Raw genomic sequence first — 20,532 nt, forward strand, 5'->3', positions numbered from 1 at the left:
CACGTGACTGAAGCATGGCCAGCTCTCTCACCAGTGCAGGTAATATCTAGAACTCAATAGTAAATCCGAGTTGTCAATATACTATGGTCTCAGAACTCATGATTAAGCACTTCTGAATAAAGTGGAGATGTACGAAATTTAGGTATCTTTATTGTGTCTACCTAAGCCAATTGAGCAGGACTTTGGTCAACATTCTGGCATCCCTGGATGGACTTGATTAAAGTGGTCGCATTAAAGCCACAGTTCAACTGGAACCCCCAAAAACTTGGTCGACGCAATGGTGCATGCTGGCAAAGCCGGGTATGAGGTACTTGGGAAGTACCTACAGGGAAAATGGCCAGGTCCATAAAGTTTTTTGAACTCCCTCTAGAAGGTCAGGGATCCACTGGGAGTCAGTTGTGGGAGGAAACTAAGAAACAACTGGCAAGAAGGCCACCATGGTTGAAAGGCCTTTGGCGATTGCTTGCTCGATCAGGTCTCTCCATGAGGCTGAAAAGGAAAATAAAACCTTCCAGGAGGGAAAGACGCCTTTGAAAGGCGAGTTACTGAATTAAGCAAATGAGTGAAAGAAGTAGTAAAGAAAGGTAAGGTAAATGTGATACACATAATTCAGTTCCAAAGTCAGTGCGAAAGAATTTACCAAAAAAAAGGACCAGGCAGTGAGAGCAAAAGATGTGGTGGAATCAGAGATTTGCCAGTTAACCCGTGAAAGAAACGGATCGTAAAGTGGCAGTTAAGGTCTTACATCAGAACAATCAGGATCATCACCCAATGATGGACCACACAAAATGCTGCGGAGAAATAGAAAGGTTGAAATCACAGCTATCATTCCAGAGAGGGATGATATTCACATGTGGGGATGTTGAGGGTGCCATGGGTGATGATGTGGACCAGGGAAGTTTAGCAGAAGACGTATCTGAATCCAGACAATGGGATGCCTGGTCGTGAGGGGACCATCACCTGCCTATCCCATCACTTCAGAGCCTATGGCACTCCCTCAGGCTAAGTCCATCCCCACAGAACCCTAGAGGAGGATCAACCATCAGGCAAATGGACTCCAAGACAGTAAATGATTTCAAATTGTAAAAACTAAATAATAGCAGGTGTTATCTTGATCTGTGTTTCAGATGTGTAATACTATATAGCATGATCTGTTGTTCTCATCATCTTGGGACGAACAGGAGCCACAGCAGATTAAATTTAGTCAGTGAACTTGCTGAGTGATGGATTGGTATCTCTTTGGTATCCTTTAGCGAACCAAAGATCACAATAAACGACTCTAACACACCCACATGCTTTGAGTGTCCCAGCCCTTTACAACTTACCCGGGATTTGATACATACTCCCGCAGGTGGGCTGGGGGACATGGTGTACCTTTAGTCATTGAACCAGACACATCTGTGTCATAATGGCAAAACAGAGTGCTAGAACGCATGAAATGTGTGAATCCAATGTAACAATGTGTAATATTAGAGATCTGACTAAAGTCAGATTTCACGAAGAATGCAAATGCTCGGGGCATGGTACTAGGGTTACCAATAATATCACTCAATGCCCAGAAGTGAAGGTATTCTCAGTAGATAATATTGGAGTTATTAAAGGGGTAATGTTCAATCAACAGAAAGACATCCAACCCGATACCATCAATCATAAGGGTTCAATGGTTGGAACCGCCATCACTAAATGTAAACAAACCAGACAATTAATCGTATGCCCTTTTCCTATCTGTCTGGAACTGAAAGCGATGTACAGATTGAAAACCAAATGTAAATAGTTCTTTAGAAATAAGTGAAGAGGAACAAGACCTAGTTCGAGTTGGATATATAGGTAATAGTTATTTGTTGTGCCACCACTAAACTGATCTCGTACCATTATGGGAAGTTAATTGGTCCAATTGAAAAGCTATCATCTTGTTTCTTTCCAAAAGTAGCTGCTTGTATAAGCACAATTGAACCAATAGATATTCACAAGAGGTCAAAGGTCATCATTAACATCAGAGGAAATAAGAGGAATATTGAGGGACTATAAGAAGGATTATCTAACTGAGTTAATATATTGCCCAAATAATTCAGGAAACTGGAGAAGAAATTAAAAACGTTACACAAAATGTCCAGGTAAAACAGGAAACGGCAAAGATTGTGAAGAGATTCAGAAAATTAAAGGAACAACCTGATGAGATGACATTTGGGATGGGGTTATTAATATAGAAATTTACCCTTGGATCCACATCCTCTTGCATGTTGTTGTTATAGCTATTGTTCTTGTTACCATCTATAAAGTTTTTATTATGGTTATGTTTAAAAGATGGAAAAGGAACATAAACAAGTAATTGAAATACAAAGTAGCTATCATGTGTAGAGAACGATCAATGAAATGAACATTCCATTTGCTGTGTACTGATAATTAATTGTGCAATTGTCAACACTGAATGATGAATTGAAACTCAGGCTTACTCTGGGAGACGGAGATGCCCAAACTTGGTGATCCCATATGTTTACACTCAAGGGATCAAAGTGGGGACTGCAACTAGCGAACAGGCAACAATAGCAGGAAAGTGTCAACTAAAGACATCTTGTAAGCCCAGAGCAGAAACCTGACAGATGCAAGACAGGGCATGTTGTGGTTGATCATTTACTGCCATGTGGTGGCTGATCACTTTACTGCCATCTGGTAGTCAATCACTTTATTGGCTTGTGGTAGTCGATCACTTTACTGGCATGTGATGATTGATTACTTTACTGGCATGTGATGATTGATTACTTTACTGGCTGTGTGTAAGAGAAGGGCTCTTGGAGCACGCAACCGAGGAACCACCATTGCCAGGTAATTTTAAACCTGGATATGGGCTCTTTCTGCTGCTACCTGTGAGGGATAGTAAATGGTAGACAGAGACAGGCTGCTGGCCTGGACCCCTGCTTCTCTTATGAGGTCAAACAGTAACTGACTGAGTTCAGAACCACACGGTAATATTACAGGTTCTGGCAGCCTGCCAGAGGTGATGTGACATACCTCACTTATTTTTCTGGGTATTGGAAGAAAGATGTATTCCCCCAGATCTGAAATCTTAAGGTGTTCAATCGGAGTCAGGGTCTCTTTTGTCCTTGGAGACACTGTGTCCCCCCCGGTCGCCAGGGTCCTTCTTTAGAAAGGTAAAGCAACTTTGTGCAGTTCTGGGGAAAGGGATGCATTAGCACCATTTTTTGAAGATAAATCTCTGCTATTTGTCTGAACGTTAGAAATTCCTCTGGTATGAGTCACGGCTAGTCAAGGTAGTCTTGTCCATTTCTTAAAATAAAAGATTTATCCAGCAGCCAGTTGATGTAGATATTGCTTCCTGTCCTCTGGCTGGGACAAGTCTCTGACTCCACAGACAGGCCTGGCTTATCAAATACAAATGGCCTTCATGTAGCTTCCTTTGAAATTGGGCTGTACAGTGCTCAGGTGGTCTATTAGTAACCCCTCGCAAATAACAAGGCATGACAATCCCAAAACTGCGAAGTGGGTTATTTTGTTCTGGTGACTCTCAAACAATAACTCAGAGGATCAACCATCTTAACGTTCGCTGTTCAGCCACAAGGTCCAGCTTAAAATTGAGAAACAGTAACAAGGATATATTTTTTATAAAAAATTATCGCATTGGCTACTATTCTGTCACAATGGACAAAAATCTATAAATTAACACTTTGGATTATCCAAGGTTAGTTAGTGCTTCTCAACTATCAGCTAACTATGTGTGGTCCAGAGTCTGTTGAGCAGTGGTCACTTATTTTACGCAAAGGGATCAGGGGATATGGAGTAAAGAGGCAAGTGGGCATTAAGGTAAAGATCAACCATAACTGAATGTTGGATCAAGCTCAATGGCCAATGCTTATTCCTAATTTCTGATGTCATTCTGAATTCAGAAAAATAGGATTGGTAACACACAAAAACAGTCCCATGAAGGAAACATGGAAACACAGAAAACAGGAGCAGAAGGAGGCCATTTGGCCCTTCGAGCCTGCTCCGCCATTCATTATGATCATGGCTGATCATCCAACTCAATAGCCTGATCCTGCCTTGCCACCATATCCTTTGATCCCTTTCACCCCAGGTGCTATATCTAACTGCTTCTTGAAAACATACAATGTTTTGGCCTCAACTACATCCTGTGGTAGCAAATTCCATAGGCTGACCACTCTCGAGATGAAGAAATGTTTCCTTACCTCTGTCCTAAACGGTCCACCCTGTATCCTCAGACTGTGACTCCTGGTTCTGGACACTGCCTTCCTGTTTTTGCTACCAAATTGGATAACCTCATATTTATTCAAATTATACTGCATCTTTCAATAATTTGCCTACACACGCAACTTGTCCAAATCCCCCTGAAGGATCACTGCATCCTCCTCACAGCTCACCCTCCCATCCAGCTTTGTGTCATCTGCAAACCTGGAGATATTACATTTAGTTCCCTGATCTAAATCATTAACATATATAGTGGATAGCTGGGTCCCAGCACTGATCCCTGCGATACCCTACTAGTCACTGCCTGCTATTTGGAAAAAGCTAAGTGACCTGATGAAGGAGCAGCACTCCGAAAGCTCGTGATACCAAATAAACCTGTTGGACTTTAACCTGGTGTTGTGAGACTTCTTACTCTGACCACCTACACCCTCCATCTCCTCTTCTTGTAGCTCTCCTTTGTGCCTGCCAGCCACATGGCTTCTTCCTTAACCCCCTTTCTGTTGGTACATTCCAGGTCATGGGTCAATGGATTAGTATTTATTATCCAAGAAAATTACAATTAATCCCTTTAAAATTGATGTAAACTATTATGTCCTTTATAAACATAAATCTGTTTAATTTGTAGGCATAATGAGTGAGTAGGACCAATTGTGGGATAGGATGCAGATAGATTTTTTTAAAAAATCACATTTATGCACAGGTAAGGAAGTTATTTATTTTTAATGAGAACAGATTTTGTTGTAACAAGGCATTCAAAGTAATTTGCCATTAAATAGGTTTGTCCTTTCATGTCTATGTTTTGGGCTTTTTTGTGCAGCATGTTGCTGAAAGCTTAAAGAGAATAGAACATCTGATTAAGAGGGAAAAAATGTATCCCCTTCACCAATCACAGTGAATGATTGTGAAATTAACAGTCCATAAACTAAGAAGGAAGTATAAATTGCAGTGGGTGAATTCAATGTCAAATCAGGTACAGAATGAGAAATAAAGAGAGGGCAAGGAAGATCATATGAAAAAGTAAAACTAAAATGTTAAATTATATTTAAATCTGACAATTAATACCAGAAAGAATGAAACTCCACACTTGTTAATTAATTTTCAGTGCCAGAAGTTGATTATCAGTAATGAATACTTATCACAACATCAAAAAGATACTAAGATTTGAAGTTACAAGAACTAACTTTCTGTGGCAAGTTTGCTTCATACCTACCATATAAACACACCAACTTCACGCAATGTGTTTCATTGGTAAGGAATGCAGCACTCTGCCAGTATCATCAAGGCAATGAGGAAGCAGCACAATTCAGACAACAATCTTTGATTATTCAGATTTAAACCTTGCATTTGTTCCTCAGCTAAAGTACTTTATACATATAAAACAGCAAGCACAATTAGCCAGTTAGCTTAAGAATAAGAAATGCTCTGATGTCGTCTAGCAATACAAAAGTACGAGTCATATTAGACTTACTTATCCATCAGCAACATATATATAAATGTAGAAAAGGGCAACTGTTGGGAGAGCAATGGGAGGATACACAATGGAGGCTGTAATGTAATTATTCCAGCACATATCAGAAAGTCCCCAGTATAGGGCCCACTCATCATGTCCCCCTCATTTGCCCCTTTTCCCCCCCTCATAATCCCCCCTATTTATTGCCCCTGACACTCACTCTTTTCCTCCGTTCAGCTCTCCGATGCCCACGTGATGAATGGTTCCACCTCCAGGAAGGAGCCCGAAATCTCCCCAGTAACCGGAGCCCGGACCCAGAAAGTTTGTCAGTCACCGGGAGTCCAGGCTGGGCGGGAGTTTGTGAGTCACCGGGAGCCGGGTGGGTCCAGAATGTTGGTCAGTTACCGCGAGCCCGGGCCCTGACAGTCTGTCACTCACTTGGAGAGTGTGTCAGTCACCGGGAGCCGCGCTGGGGATGTCAGGGCCCAGCCCCCTTGTCGCCTGTCAGTGTCGGAGAAGCGCGGGGCAGGATCGGCCGTGTTCAGTCTCCTCTATCTGTTTTCTGCTGGTGTTACATGTGCATTGGTGGTTCAGTGGTAGAATTCTCGCCTGCCACGCGGGAGGCCCGGGTTCGATTCCCGGCCAATGCAACATTTTTTTCCCCCCCTTCCACATGAAGAAAATTGCGAGGGCGGTGTAAAGAAAAACATATTTATTTTCATTTACAAAAACAAAATTCAGCCTAGTTAATTTTGCTCTCATTTTGGATAAGAGCTGGCACAGACATGGCTGAATTGCCACCTTCCGGTATGACCATTCTACGATTCCATGATTCTATCAGATGGCCAAGGAAAGAAGGGGGATAAGGGATGGAGGGGGATACTGATGGAAAAATTTACACTACCGGAGGTAAAGAATATGCTGGAGGGGTCAAGGACAGAATCAATTTAGTTAGAATTAAGAAGTAATAATGTGTATTCTGTAGGCGACCAGCTAGTAGGAAAGAAATAGAAGAATAAAATCGTAAATAAATTACAGAGGTGTAAAAACTATAGAATAGTTACAATAGGGAAGTCTTCTGGTGTAATGTATACCAGGTGCTTCAGCTTTCAGCCCCACTACAGGACATGATGGCCAGAGACCAGGTTATCAATCTGTAAATCCTTCCAGAATACTGAGAGAGGCAAGGGAGGCAATTGCTGGGGCCTTGAGAGAAATCTTTGTATCCTCACTGGCTACAGGGGAGGTACTGGGGTACGTAGATGGTGTTACCCCAGTCCAACGCCGGCACCTCCACATCATGACAACAGGGGAGGTCCCAGAGGATTGGAGAATAGCCAATATTATTCCTTTGTTTAAGAAGGGTAGCAAGAATAATCCAGGTAATTAAAGTCCGATAAGGGGAAATTATTGGAGAGGATTCTTCAAGACAGGATTTACTCCCACTTGGAAATAAGTGGACTGTGGTGAACCATTGTTGGTTACCACCAGGAGTGCTGAGCCATGGTCTGGCCAGTACTATGAGTCTGTAGATATGTTACTGTTGGGGTTAGGGTTGGGCTGTTCTACCTGTTAATATAGTCCTATGGTACACCCCAGTTGGCTCCGCCTCCTGGGAGAGGTATAAAGGTCACTGCTCTGCCTGGTGACCCTTTAGTCTGGGATTGTATATAGTAGCTCTGTTATTGTTGGCAATAAAAGCCTTTATTTCCCGGGTACAACCTGCCTCCCGTGTGATTTATCGCGCATCAATTTTATTGCCAACAAGTAAATTCTTTTTTTTTAAAAAAAAACCCAAAAGAAAACATGGAGCAAATGCTTAAACCCGAACGGCTTACGTTGGATCCACGTGCGGCGGGAGCATCGAACACTTTCGACCATTGGTTGAAGTGTTTCCAAGATTACCTCGAGGCCTCCACAGCGGTCACCGACGACGCCGACAGACTCCGGGTCCTCCACGCGAGGGTAAGCGACGCTGTATACTTAGCGATCCGTGAGGCCCCCGACTACGAAGGGGCCCTCGAGCTTCTCAAAAAGCGATACAACAAACCGCCGAATGAGATCCATGCTCGACACCTTCTAGCCACTCGACGGCAGCAGCTCGGCGAAACGACGGAACAGGACGCGTGTGAACTTCAGCAGCGAGCCAGAGCCTGCGGCTGCAGGCCAGTGTCGGCAGCCCAGTATATGAGCGACTTAGTTCGAGATGCGTTCGTGGTGGGAATCGGCTCGTCGTACATCCGCCTTCGGCTGTTGGAGCAAGGTAACCTCGATCTCACTAAAACCATAGAGTTAGCTGACGCTCTAGAAACGGCCTCCAAAAGTCTGGAGATGTACCCCGACGACTGCGTGGAGACATTGTGGCAGGGGCAGCCGCAGACTCCACTTTATTCAGCGGGACCGAAAAACTGCGCGATTGCATTTCCAGCCTCGGACCTGACGACGGCAGCAGCTCCAGGTGGCCCGCGGTGTTACTTCTGTGGGGGGCGTGAAACACCCTCGGCAGCAATGTCCAGCTAAAGCCTGCGGCAAGAAGGGACATTATTCCAAAGTATGCCGGACCAAACCTCCATCCAAAAACAGTGTGACTCCCCTGAGCCGGCCTCCTTGTCTTCTGCGTCTTCAAGGTCTTCTACCACGTGCGATTCCAGGACGTCGCCATTCCGAACGACGGAGTCGCAAGACACGTGCGACCTGCAGGGGCCGCAGGTTTTGGCGCCATCGTCCACGTGCGACCTATGGGGGCAGCCATTTTGGTCGGCACCGACTGCGAATGACCAGCAGGGGCGTCATCAACCATCTCAGCTGCCTGCAGTTGCACCCATGAACCAACGGTGGCGTCGATCATCCTGGACCAGGCGAAGCCTCACAGACTCGACAAGTCCATGATGGACATACAGGTAAACAGACGCCAGATTTATTGTTTGTTTGACAGCGGGAGCACGGAGAGCTTCATTCACCCTGACACCGTGAAGCGGTGTGGTCTCCAGATTCGGACTGTCAAGCAGACAATTTCGATGGCGTCAAGGTCCCGGTCTGTCACCGTGCTAGGGAGCTGCGTGGTCAATCTGACGGTGCAGGGCACGGTTTACGAGAACTTCAGGCTCCTTGTGTTACCGCACCTTTGCGCGCCAATACTCCTAGGACTAGATTTTATGGTCCACCTGAAGAGTGTAACCCTGCAGTACGATGGGCCACTCCCTCCGCTTTCAGTGGGAGACCCGCAGCCTCTAAATTGCCCAACGCGCTCCACATGTAGTCTCTCAACGCTCAGGATTACCACACCCTCCCTATTCCAGAATCTCGTGCCAGGCTGCAAGCCCATCGCAACAAAGAGCAGGCGTTACAGCGCTGAGGATCGGATCTTCATTCGATCTGAAGTTCAGCGGCTCCTCAAGGAAGAGATCATCCAACCTAGCGCTAGTCCTTGGAGAGCGCAAGTCGTGGTGGTTACGAATGGGAACAAACCCCGGATGGCCATAGACTATAGTCAGACCATTAACAGATACACGCAGCTGGATGCGTATCCCCTCCCGCGCATATCTGACATGGTCAACCAGATTGCGCAGTACCGGATGTTCCCCACCATCGACTTAAAATCTGCTCATCACCAGCTCCCCATTCGCCCAGAGGACCGACAATACACGGCCTTTGAGGCGGATGGTTGCCTGTACCATTTTTTAAGGGTTCCTTTTGGTGTCACGAATGGGGTCTCGGTCTTCCAGCGTGCTATGGACCAAATGGTGGACCAGAACGGGCTGCGGGCTACCTTCCCCTACCTGGATAACGTCACCATCTGCGGCCATGACCAGCAGGACCACGATGCCAACCTTCTTAGATTCTTACGCACTGCATCTCGCCTGAATCTGACCTACAACAGGGAGAAGTGTGTATTTCGCACGCGCCGCCTAGCTATCCTCGGATACGTGGTGGAAAACGGGGTCCTTGGCCCTGATCCAGACCGTATGCGTCCCCTCCTCGAACTCCCCCTGCCCACTAGCATCAAAGCACTGAGAAGATATTTAGGCTTCTTCTCATACTATGCACAGTGGGTTCCCAATTACGCGGACAAAGCCCGTCCGCTCATCAAGTCTACCTCCTTTCCTCAACAGAGGCTCGCTTAGCCTTTGCAAGAATAAAAGCCGACATCACGAAAGCCACGAAGCACGCTATCGATGAGTCCATCCCCTTCCAGGTGGAGAGTGATGCATCTGATTTCGCCCTGGCCGCCACACTTAACCAGGCGGGCAGGCTCGTCGCCTTTTTCTCTCGCACCCTCCAAGGCCCTGAAATTCGACATTCGGCGGTGGAAAAGGAGGCTCAGGCCATTGTGGAGGCCGTTCGGCATTGGCGCCATTACTTGGCGGGAAAACGGTTCACTCTGCTCATGGACCAGCGGTCTGTGGCGTTCATGTTCAACAACACGTTACGGGGTAAGATCAAGAATGATAAAATTTTGAGGTGGAGAATCGAACTCTCCACCTACAATTATGATATCATGTAGCGTCCAGGGAAGCTCAATGAGCCCTCGTACGCCCTGTCGCGTGGAACATGCGCTAGTGTGCAGGAGAATCGATTACAGGCTCTCCACAATGACCTCTGCCATCCGGGGGTCACTCGGCTCTTCCACTTCATAAAGGCCCGGAATCTACCCTACTCGGTGGAGGATGTCAGGTCCATAACCAGAAGCTGCCGGGTATGCGCGGAATGCAAACCGCACTTCTACCGACCTGACAGGGCACACCTCATTAAGGCCACTCGTCCCTTCGAAAGACTGAGTGTGGACTTTAAAGGCCCCCTTCCCTCGACAGATCGGAACGTGTACTTCCTCAATGTGATTGATGAGTACTCACGATTCCCTTTTGTCATTCCCTGTTCTGATATGACCGCTGCCACGGTTATCAAGGCATTTCGTGATCTTTTCACCCTGTTCGGTTACCCCTGTTATATCCACAGCGATAGGGGCTCGTCGTTCATGAGCGACGACTTGAGGCAATACCGGCTCTCATATGGGATTGCCTCGAGTAGAACCACGAGCTACAACCCAAGGGGTAATGGACAGATTGAACGAGAGAATGCTACAGTCTGGAAGGCTGTCTTACTGGCGTTGAGGTCTAAAGGTCTTCCAGTCTCCCATTGGCAAGAGGTACTCCCTGATGCGCTCCACTCCATACGCTCACTCCTGTGTACGGCAACCAATGCTACTCCTCATGAGAGAATGTTTTCATTCCCTAGGAAGTCTTCCTCTGGGACCTCATTGCCGTCTTGGTTGACGTACTCAGGACCTGTCCTCCTGCGGCGGCATGTTAGGACCCGCAAGTCCGACCCTTTGGTTGAACAGGTCCATCTCCTCCACGCCAACCCTCAGTATGCCTACGTGGCATATCCTGACGGGCGAGAGGACGCGGTCTCGATTCAAGATCTGGCGCCAGCAGGGGGCTTGGAAACCCCTGTCGCTCCCACACCCCCAGTTAGGGACCCCCCAACCATTATCTCCCCTCCTGACACGGCGCGGGCAGTATCGGGACCACCACTTAACCCTCTTACTCCCGTGTACAGCTTGCCTGAGTCCAGGAGATGGTCGCCACTTCAAGGCGTGCCCGAGTTCAGCGGATTGTCACCACCTCGTGGTCTACCGGCCCGTGAGGAACTGGAGGAGTCGCTGGACACCGCCTTGGAGAGAACGTCACCGCGATTGCCTGAACCGGTGTCATCGCCGGTGTTGAGGAGGTCACAGCGACGGTGCGGTCCCCCAGACCGTTTGAACTTATGGACAGATGAACAAATGTTCTGTGTTTTGTACCCTGCCGGCCTTTGTTTTCAAAGGAGGGGTGAATGTGGTGAACCATTGTTGGTTACCACCAGGAGTGCTGAGCCATGGTCTGGCCAGTACTATGAGTCTGTAGATATGTTACTGTTGGGGTTAGGGTTGGGCTGTTCTACCTGTTAATATAGTCCTATGGTACACCCCAGTTAGCTCCGCCTCCTGGGAGAGGTATAAAGGTCACTGCTCTGCCTGGTGACCCTTTAGTCTGGGATTGTATATAGTAGCTCTGTTATTGTTGGCAATAAAAGCCTTTATTTCCCGGGTACATCCTGCCTCCCGTGTGATTTATCGCGCATCATGGACGTATTAGCGAGAGGTAACATGGTTTTGTGAAGGGGAGGTCATATCTCACTAACTTGATCAAGTTTTTCGAGGAAGTGATGAAGATGATTGATGAGGGTAGGGCAGTGGATGTTGTCTACGTGGACTTCAGTAAGGCCTTTGACAAGGTCTTTCATGGCAGACTGATGCAGAAGGTGTAGTCGCATGGGATCAGAGGTGAGCTGGCAAGGTGGATACAGAACTGGCTCGGTCATAGAAGACAGAGGGTAGCAATGGAAGAGTGTGTTTCTGAATGGAGGGCTGTGACAAGTGATGTTTCTCAGGGATCAGTGCTGGGACCTTTGCTGTTCGTAATGATTATAAATGATTTGGAAGAAAATGTAACTGGTTTGATTAGTAAGTTTGCGGATGACACAAAGGTTGGTGGATTTGTGGATAGCGATGAGGACCATCAGAGGATACAACAGAATATAGATCGGTTGGAGGGTTGGGCGGAGAGATGGCAGATGGAGTTTAATCCGGACAAATGTGAGGTAATGCATTTTGGAAGGTCTAATAAAGATGGGAAATATACAGTAAATGGCAGAACCCTTAAAAGTATTGATAGGCAGAGGGATCTGGGTGTACAGGTGCACAGTCACTGAAAGTGGCAACGCAGGTGGAGAAGGTAGTCAAGAAGGCATACGGCGTGCTTGCCTTCATCAGCCGGGGCATTGAGTTTAAAAATTGGCAAGTCATGTTGCAGCTTTATAGAACCTTAATTAGGCCGCACTTGGAATATAGTGTTCAATTCTGGTCGCCACACTACCAGAAGAATGTGGAGGCTTTGGAGAGAGTACAGAAAAGATTTACCAGGATGTTGCCTGGCATGGAGGGCATTAGCTACGAGGAGAGGTTGGAGAAACTTGGTTTGTTCTCACTGGAATGACGGAGGTTGAGGGGCGACCTGATAGAAGTCTACAAGATTATGAGGGGCATGGACAGAGTGGATAGTCAGAAGCTTTTTCCCAGGGTGGAAGAGTCAATTACTAGGGGGCATAGATTTAAGGTGCGAGGGGCAAGGTTTAAAGGAGATGTACGAGGCAAGTTTTTTACACAGAGGGTGGTGGGTGCCTGGAACTCGCTGCCGGGGAAGGTAGTGGAAGCAGATACGATAGTGAGTTTTAAGGGGCATCTGGACAAATACATGAATAGGATGGGAATATAGGGTTATGGTCCCCGGAAGGGTATGGGGTTTTAGTTCAGTCGGTGCAGGCTTGGAGGGCCGAAGGGCCTGTTCCTGCACTGTAATTTTCTTTGTTCTTTGTACACCTCTGGCAAACAGCAAGAGCCAGTGGAGACTCCTGGTTAGTGCTGTTTAATGCAAAGTGGAACCCATTGAGCTGTCACCTCTGGTGATAGACTGGCGACCAGTTGCATGGAAAAGAAAGTATATGCTTCATCTGCCTCATATGTCACGAGATACGGGAGAGAAGGAAGGACTTTAATTATGCTAATGATTAAATAGTCTAATAACATGCTTGACTGGGGTAGAGAAGAGGAAGAGTTGCAGTGTGTATAGTAGAATTGTTTAAATCATACATTTCCAACCCAACAATGAAGCATTGTAGAATCTAGTTCTAGGAAATTATGTGGATTAATTGAATCAAGACACAGGAGGGGAGCATTTAGGAAGATGTGATCATGCTATGATGTTCAGGTTGAGTATGGAAATAGAGCAAGAGCAACCCAGAGTAGGGATGATTAATTGGGGGAGGACCATTTACAGTGGAAACAGAAAGGATCTGACCCAAATAAATTCAAATCAAAGATTGGCAGACTAAACTGTAGAGGAACAATGGGCTGTCATGAAAGAGGAAATAGTGCAGGTGCAGATGAGATACATTCTCACAAGGTAGATCAAATGAAGCCAGAGCTCGCTAGATGATGAAATAAATAAAATGAAGTGGGGGAAATCGCTTATATACCAAATAAATATTACAAGTGAGAACCAGGATGAATATAGAGATTTCAGAGTGGAAGTGAAAAAAGTAGCAAGAGAAGCAAATAAAGTGTAGGAGACAAGACAGGCCAATAACATAAAAAGGAATCCAAAAGTTTTCCATTGGCATGTAAATAATAAAAGGATAGTAAGAGGAGGAGTGGGACAAATTAGGGGTTGGAAAGAGAATCTATGCGTGGAGGCAGAGTTGTGCATGGTTGTAGTGCTAAATGAGTACATTGCATCTGTCTACACCACAGATTAAGGTGTTTCCAAAGTCATAGAGAATAAGGAGGTAGTTGAGATGCTAGATGATCTAAAACTTGATAAATGGAAGATACTAGAAAGGTTGGCAGCACATAACGTTCATAAGCCATCAGAATGCGATGCATCTGCGAATACTGAAGGAAGTGAGGGTGTTAATTGCGGAAGCACTGTTCATAATCTTCAATGGTGCCAGGTGTACTTAATCACAACTTCACATTCACCTTTGGTGTCCTTGTTTCTAATAAAACTGTTGCTTTTTCTCCCCCTGGTCAGACCTCCATTAATAATGTCAAGGCAGAATTTGACTGAGTCTGGCATTAAAGGAGCCCTTGTGAAATTGAAGTCAATGTGAATCAAAGGGTAACTCTTCATTGGTTGAAGTCATATAACACAAAGGAAGATGGTTGTGGTTGTTTAAGGCCAATCATCTCAGCCGCAACACATAACTGCAAAATTTCCTCAGGGCAAAGTCCTTGGCTAATTATCTTCATTTATGCTATGTGGAGCTCTGCTTGGACCAAATCTGGTGTACTAAATGTAAGAAATAGCAACACCAGCTGGCTTTTGGCCCTTCAACCCTACTCTGCCACTCAGCAAGATTGAACTACATGTTCCTGCACTATCCCGTATCCCTTAGTTATCTTAGTACCCTAAAATACAGCAACCTCCTGCATTCATTGCATTGTGTACTGTATACTGTGTTTAATTCTATGCAGCATACTTCAGAAAAGACATATTGACCTTGGAAGTGGCGCAAAGCAAATTTTCCAGAATGATTCCTAGACTAAAAGACTTCATTATGGGCTTGCGTAGGCTAGCATTCCTTTGAATATTGAATATTAAATGGCGATCTAATTGAAGTGGGTTTAAGGTAATTAAAGGATTTAACAGAGAGAAACTATTTCTTCCATTGAGGGAGTCCAGAGAAAGGGAAATAACTTATAAAATTGAGCTGGGCCATTTTGAACTATTTATTTGTGGGAGAGTGGAAATCTGTTCACCACAAAACATTGTTGAGGCTAAACAGATTAAAATATTTTAAAACTGAAATTGATGTTAAGCAAGGAGGCATTAATGAGGTGAGATCTATGTTAATGCTGGAACATGGAATGGCCTATTCCTGTTCCTATGTTACACCATCCTGACAGAATACAGCACTGCCCAATTGGTGCAAACTTGTCCATCACGCAAACCAGCCTCCCATCCATTGACTCTGTCTACACTTCCCGCTGCCTCGGCAAAGCAGCCAGCATAATCAAGGATTCTACGCCCCCCACCCCCGCACCCCTCACCCCCCCCCCCCCCCCCCACATACTCTCTTCCACCTTCTTCCATCGGGAAAAAGATACAAACCAAATGTTTCAAAAACAGCTTCTTCTCTGCTGCCATCAGTCTTTTGGATGGGCTTACCTCGCAATAAGTTGATCTTTCTCTGCACCCTAGCTATGACTGTAACACTACATTCTGCACTTTCTCCTTTACTTCTCTGTGTACGGTATGCTTTGTCTGTATAGTGCACAAGAAACAATACTTTTCATTGTATACTAATACATGTGACAATAATAAATCAAATCAAAAATGTTGATGAATTCAACCTGCGCTGGGCTTTCTGGAGAGTTTGATGAATTAACCTGCATGTGTTTATATAAAGCTACTTCAGAAAGCATGTGATCCGCTCAATAAATTATACGTTGCGGCAGAATGGAGCCACATGATGTGATGTGCCTCAGAAAACTAAGGTAAAAGCGATGACATAACTTCTGGATATCGGACAAATAGCGTTCTGGTGGCGCTGTTACTCAGTTCCTCGGTAGTATAGTGGTTAGTATCCCCGCCTGTCACGCGGGAGACCGGGGTTCAATTCCCCGCCGGGGAGGATCAAGCTTTTAAATTTGTATCTATCTGCATGTTATTCTTTTTAATATTCGCTACCAAAATTAATTCACCCGCGGGTTTCGTATTTTATTTGGTATAGATATTACATCATATAAATCCAAACTTTAGTGCGCGCTCAGCCTTGAGATGACCTTGTCAATGCTGTAGGCGCCTATGTGAATTGTTGTTTCGCTGATTAGATACACATTGTGCTACTGGATACAGAGTCTCCATCACTACCAGCTCTCGCTAATGCTGCTTTCTGTTCATCATCCTCTATCCTCTGCGGAAGCAGAAGAGCCAAGTTAAACACCAAGAGGAAAATAATCAAGCTTATTGGCCTGATACGGGGTAAAATAGGCTGGCGTCAGAGAATGCTCTCCGTCATTGCACACAGTCATGGTGAGAGCTGAAAGAGTTGATTGGGGGGAAAACAGAAAAAAAAACTCCTCTGCCATCGGAATTCCACTCTGTCCATCAAATTAAATTATTTACCTCTGTTTATTTTAGTATATTTTAAAGCAATGCTATCGCTGGCTTTTTAATGGTCTCCTCCCCCAATTTATCGTCGCATAAGTCTAGTGTAATACTCTGGGTAAATTGCCCCGATAATTTTCGCTCTGTCAATGATGGCTGGATTAGAAGAATTATTGTCAGGTGTCTTTAAACTATTCCAGAAGTACAAGGAAATGGTAATTAGCCAAGGAATCGCCCTAAAAAATCAATAAGATTTAAATAAAGGTGGCATTTTTAAATCTCTCTTCGTTATGTTCATCTAACTTAACGGCATAGGAAAAGTATTTATTCCCCCCAAAAAATACAATCTCTATGAACTTGTCAACGTGCATTTGATTGCTCTTCTACAATATTTGAAAAAAATTAAGAACATATGTCAAATAGATTGACCTATTCTACACATGATAGAGAAAATTGAAATATGCAAAATATTAATAGGTAACTATTGAAGTATTTGCTTTAAACTGATCGAAAGGCCAAGTCACCCCTCGAGCCTTCTCTGTCATTCAATAAGATCAAGACTGATTTGATAGTGGGCTTAACTCCACACTGCTCCCCCACGACCCTTAATTCTCTTGTAGATCAAAAATCTAACTCAGCGTGAATGTCTTCAATGATCCACCTCCCACTGCTCTTTGGGGTGGATAAATCCAAGGAATAACGACGCTGTAAGAGCAAAATTCCTCTTCTCCCTCCTAAATGCAAGACCCTTCGTTTTGAATGGTGCTCCTAGTTCTAAATTCCCGCATAAGGGGGATATGCCTACTGTTTAACATTGGATAGGGAGGAAAGGTGATACAACCCAGCACCAGAGGTATCTGCTATGCATTAAGAAATATTGAAAAGTCAATTTGCCAGAATGCAAATGTATGCACTGAAAATTATAATTCCTGTGGAATTATAAACCACTTTAAGAAAGTTTAACAGAATGATGTGTGTGCATACTACGTTTATACGGACAGATTTGATCAGGTCAATATAAAAAAATCTCGCAAATTTTTGCTTTAAATTAAGATAAAGAACCGATATGGTTCTGTTCATTTATGACTTTCCAGATATTTAAAGTTGTTTTTGGTTAATTTATTTCTGTCCCTGTCTAGAATACAAATATTTTTGAAATGGACAGTGGTCGGCAATTCTATTTTGCAAATATACTGTAGATAGGCGTGCATTAAGATCTGTGCATGGGGTGGAACAAATATTCCTCTTTTTTATAAAAATCCTTTATTTCAGTTGTTTGCGGATTATGTGTGATCCGTTCTGTTATTTATGATTTTCCAGTTTTAAAATAATTCCCCGCATTGCTCAAAGGATCAGTGATGTTATGTGGCTTGGGTGATGTTGCCTAACTATTGTAGGGTCAACAACCCAACAACCCTACAATATTCAACGACATTCAACCCTGTGAAGTCAATGATCTAACTGTCGTTTACCGCTGTTTGCATGTTTCTTATTTCAGCTAATGTTGCAATAAAGGGCAATTTACCCAACAATTGCAACTCGGCTGTTACTGGAGGTGGATATCCTCGGATATTGTACTTCAGCAGACCCTGAAAACCACTGTCTCCGTGTTCTCTCCTCTAAACTAAATAATATTAGTCTCATCGTCCATCAATATCCACTCGTGGTTGTTAAAACCTGTTAATTAAATGTATCATTTAATCTCAGTGAGATTGACTGTTAAACTGTTCAGAAAGGGAACTGTTTTGTGTTTACAGATATCTAACAATTGAATTTTCGCAGTGAGAGAGGAAATCACTCAGGGTGTTGTTTAAAGTTCACAATCTGTGCTGAAATGATATGTGGCTCAGATGCGGACCAGAGCCTCCCGAAAAGCAACAAGGCAGTGAAAATGCTGGATAAACTCAGCAGGTCTGGCAGCATTTGTCGAGAAAGAAACGGAGTTAACGTTTCGAATCCATGACCTTCGCAGCGAAATAATAAAGCAGATTTGAAAAAAAACCTCTCTTCCCAGTCGGGGGGGGGGGGGGGGTGGGGTGAGTAAAATTCGAAAGATGCACTATTCTCTGCTACATGTTTAGCTCAGAAAGAATGCCCCACAAATTACTATAATTTAAAATACAAATTGATATGTGAAAATGAAAATTAGGAGCTTTAGCCAGTCCCCCCGCCCTCTAATGTTAATAAAAATATCTCTGTGGAATTAGCACTGTGTAGTTGCTGCCTGGCTCCAGTGTATGTCTCCCTATTACACACACACATTGCTATATGAGACCAGTTAGTAGAGTTGTCTCCATTCATTCTCTTCAACTGGCTGTTCGCAGTTACGGAGAGACTCGGGGCCCTGATTTTGTCCCTATTTCCAAGTCTGCCTGCACAGCCCACCAGGTGCAGGGCGGATCTGAGGATATTTGGGAGTGAGATGCTCCCTCTCCGACCTTGGAATACCTCAGCTGCCACCTTCACCCCAGCCCATCATGTTGGATCACCGCAAGGATGACTTGTCCAAGACCAGGCAAACTTCGCTTCTTCATGGTTGCCCTTTGTGCCTGGATGGTGAGTGGGAGACGCCCCAGGACCAAGAGGAACTTGCTGATCGCCATAGCCTGTTTGGTCTATGCCTCCTTTGTGGTGATGCAGGGAGATGTCTTATCCCGGGACCGGCCTGATGAATATGGGGACAAGGGGGACGGTGAACCTGTCAAGCTGCTGCCCGGCAGCCTCCCAGCGGGGGAACCTCAGCAGTATCAATCAACCTTCAATCCCAATGTGGTGTACATCACCATTAGATCCAAAAGGAGAAAACCGGTCAACATCAGGGGGACCGTGAGGCCGAAAATCCGGAAGAAACGCTCTGCCAAGCGGTCTCTGCCGGAGACCGATGCGGACAGTCAAGATAGTGAGGCGGCTCCTGTGCTAATGTTGGGCTGGCAGGCTGAGCAGAGGGTTCCTGACAGCACTGGGGTATTAACCCTCTCCAGGGGGGGGAAGGGCAGCTGGAGAAGTTCTCAAAGTGCAACAGAGTGGAACTCCAGCATTGCTGCTGAGAGTAACATCAGGATTTACAGCCAGACTGCCCCGCTCTGGTTCAGCCAGCAGGACATCGCTGCCATGCGTTTCTTAGCCCATTCCAGCATCTCCCGCATCCACAAGCTGGCCCAGCCTGGCCGCCGGCCCCTGCTTTTATTCGAAGGTATTGGCAGCGACCAACACTCCCAGGAGCCGAGTGAGGGCAAAGCCTCCCCCCGGAATCGGAGCCAAGCTCCGGGCTGCCGGCAGTCTTGCGGGTTGGTAAAGAGAGCGGTGGATATCAGCGAGGTTTTTGCTTTCCATCTGGACCGGATCCTGGGTCTCAACAGGAGTCTTCCCGCTGTGGTCAGGAAGATTCACTTTGTGAAAGGTGAGAGCGAGCCCTGTCATTTTAATTTCTCTTTAGGCAACTGCTGCACAATAGACCCCATCTTCCTGAGAAGCTCTAGTTCATACTGGAGCCGGCAAGCCAAGGCTGTGAACTCGGCAGTGTCCCCATCCTGACTACCCGGCTGAAATATCCCCTCTCCTGCTCAGCACCCAACTATAGCACACATTCCCAAAACCCCAGCCAACAATGGAAGCACTGACAAATTTGCTTTCAATGTGGCAATGCTTCCATTGTCTCAACATTAGGTTTCTAAAGTTATCATTGTGGAGTCAGGGAAGGGCCACAGGAAGGGATGGAGAGTACAAACTTAAGAGTGCATTCCAGCAGGTCATGGAGCCATAGAGGTTTACAGCATGGAAACAGGCCCTTCAGCCCAACTTGTCCATGCCACCCTTTTTTTAAACCCCTAAGCTGTGGGCGGCATGGTAGCACAGTGGTTAGCACTGCTGCTTCACAGCTCCAGGGTCCCGGGTCCGATTCCCGGCTGGGGTCACTGTCTGTGTGGAGTTTGCACATTCTCCTCGTGTCTGCGTGGGTTTCCTCCGGGTGCTCCGGTTTCCTCCCACAGTCCAAAGATGTGTGGGTTAGGTTGATTGGCCAGGTTAAAAATTGCCCCTTAGAGTCCTGAGATGCGTGGATTAGCGGGTAAATATGTGGGGATAGGGCCTGGGTGGGATTGTGGTCGGTGCAGACTCGATGGGCCGAATGGCCTCCTTCTGCACTGTAGGGTT

General features: G+C 45.6%; 2 protein-coding genes and 2 non-coding genes across 4 annotated transcripts in view; 3 read left to right on the plus strand and 1 right to left on the minus strand.

Annotated features, from left to right (window-relative positions):
• LOC144493068 (transmembrane protein 144-like) overlaps window positions 1–6,163 on the minus strand; it is a 116,796-nt gene extending 110,633 nt beyond the window's left edge. The window contains exon 1 of the mRNA XM_078211943.1: window positions 5,892–6,163. The gene's annotated coding sequence lies outside the window, so the exon portion shown is untranslated. The remainder of the gene's footprint in view (window positions 1–5,891) is intronic.
• Window positions 6,164–6,250: 87 nt separating this feature from the next.
• trnag-gcc (transfer RNA glycine (anticodon GCC)) lies at window positions 6,251–6,321 on the plus strand. The gene has a single exon. It is a non-coding gene; the product is annotated as a tRNA-Gly (tRNA).
• A 9,511-nt stretch (window positions 6,322–15,832) lies between these two features.
• trnad-guc (transfer RNA aspartic acid (anticodon GUC)) lies at window positions 15,833–15,904 on the plus strand. Its single transcript has one exon. It is a non-coding gene; the product is annotated as a tRNA-Asp (tRNA).
• A 2,728-nt stretch (window positions 15,905–18,632) lies between these two features.
• gask1b (golgi associated kinase 1B) overlaps window positions 18,633–20,532 on the plus strand; it is an 89,865-nt gene continuing 87,965 nt past the window's right edge. The window contains exon 1 of the mRNA XM_078211954.1: window positions 18,633–19,780. Coding sequence (XP_078068080.1) covers window positions 18,877–19,780 — 904 coding nt within the window. The 5' untranslated portion in view covers window positions 18,633–18,876. The remainder of the gene's footprint in view (window positions 19,781–20,532) is intronic.

The sequence above is a fragment of the Mustelus asterias genome, chromosome 1, assembly GCF_964213995.1.
Source record: "Mustelus asterias chromosome 1, sMusAst1.hap1.1, whole genome shotgun sequence".
NCBI lineage: Eukaryota > Metazoa > Chordata > Chondrichthyes > Carcharhiniformes > Triakidae > Mustelus > Mustelus asterias.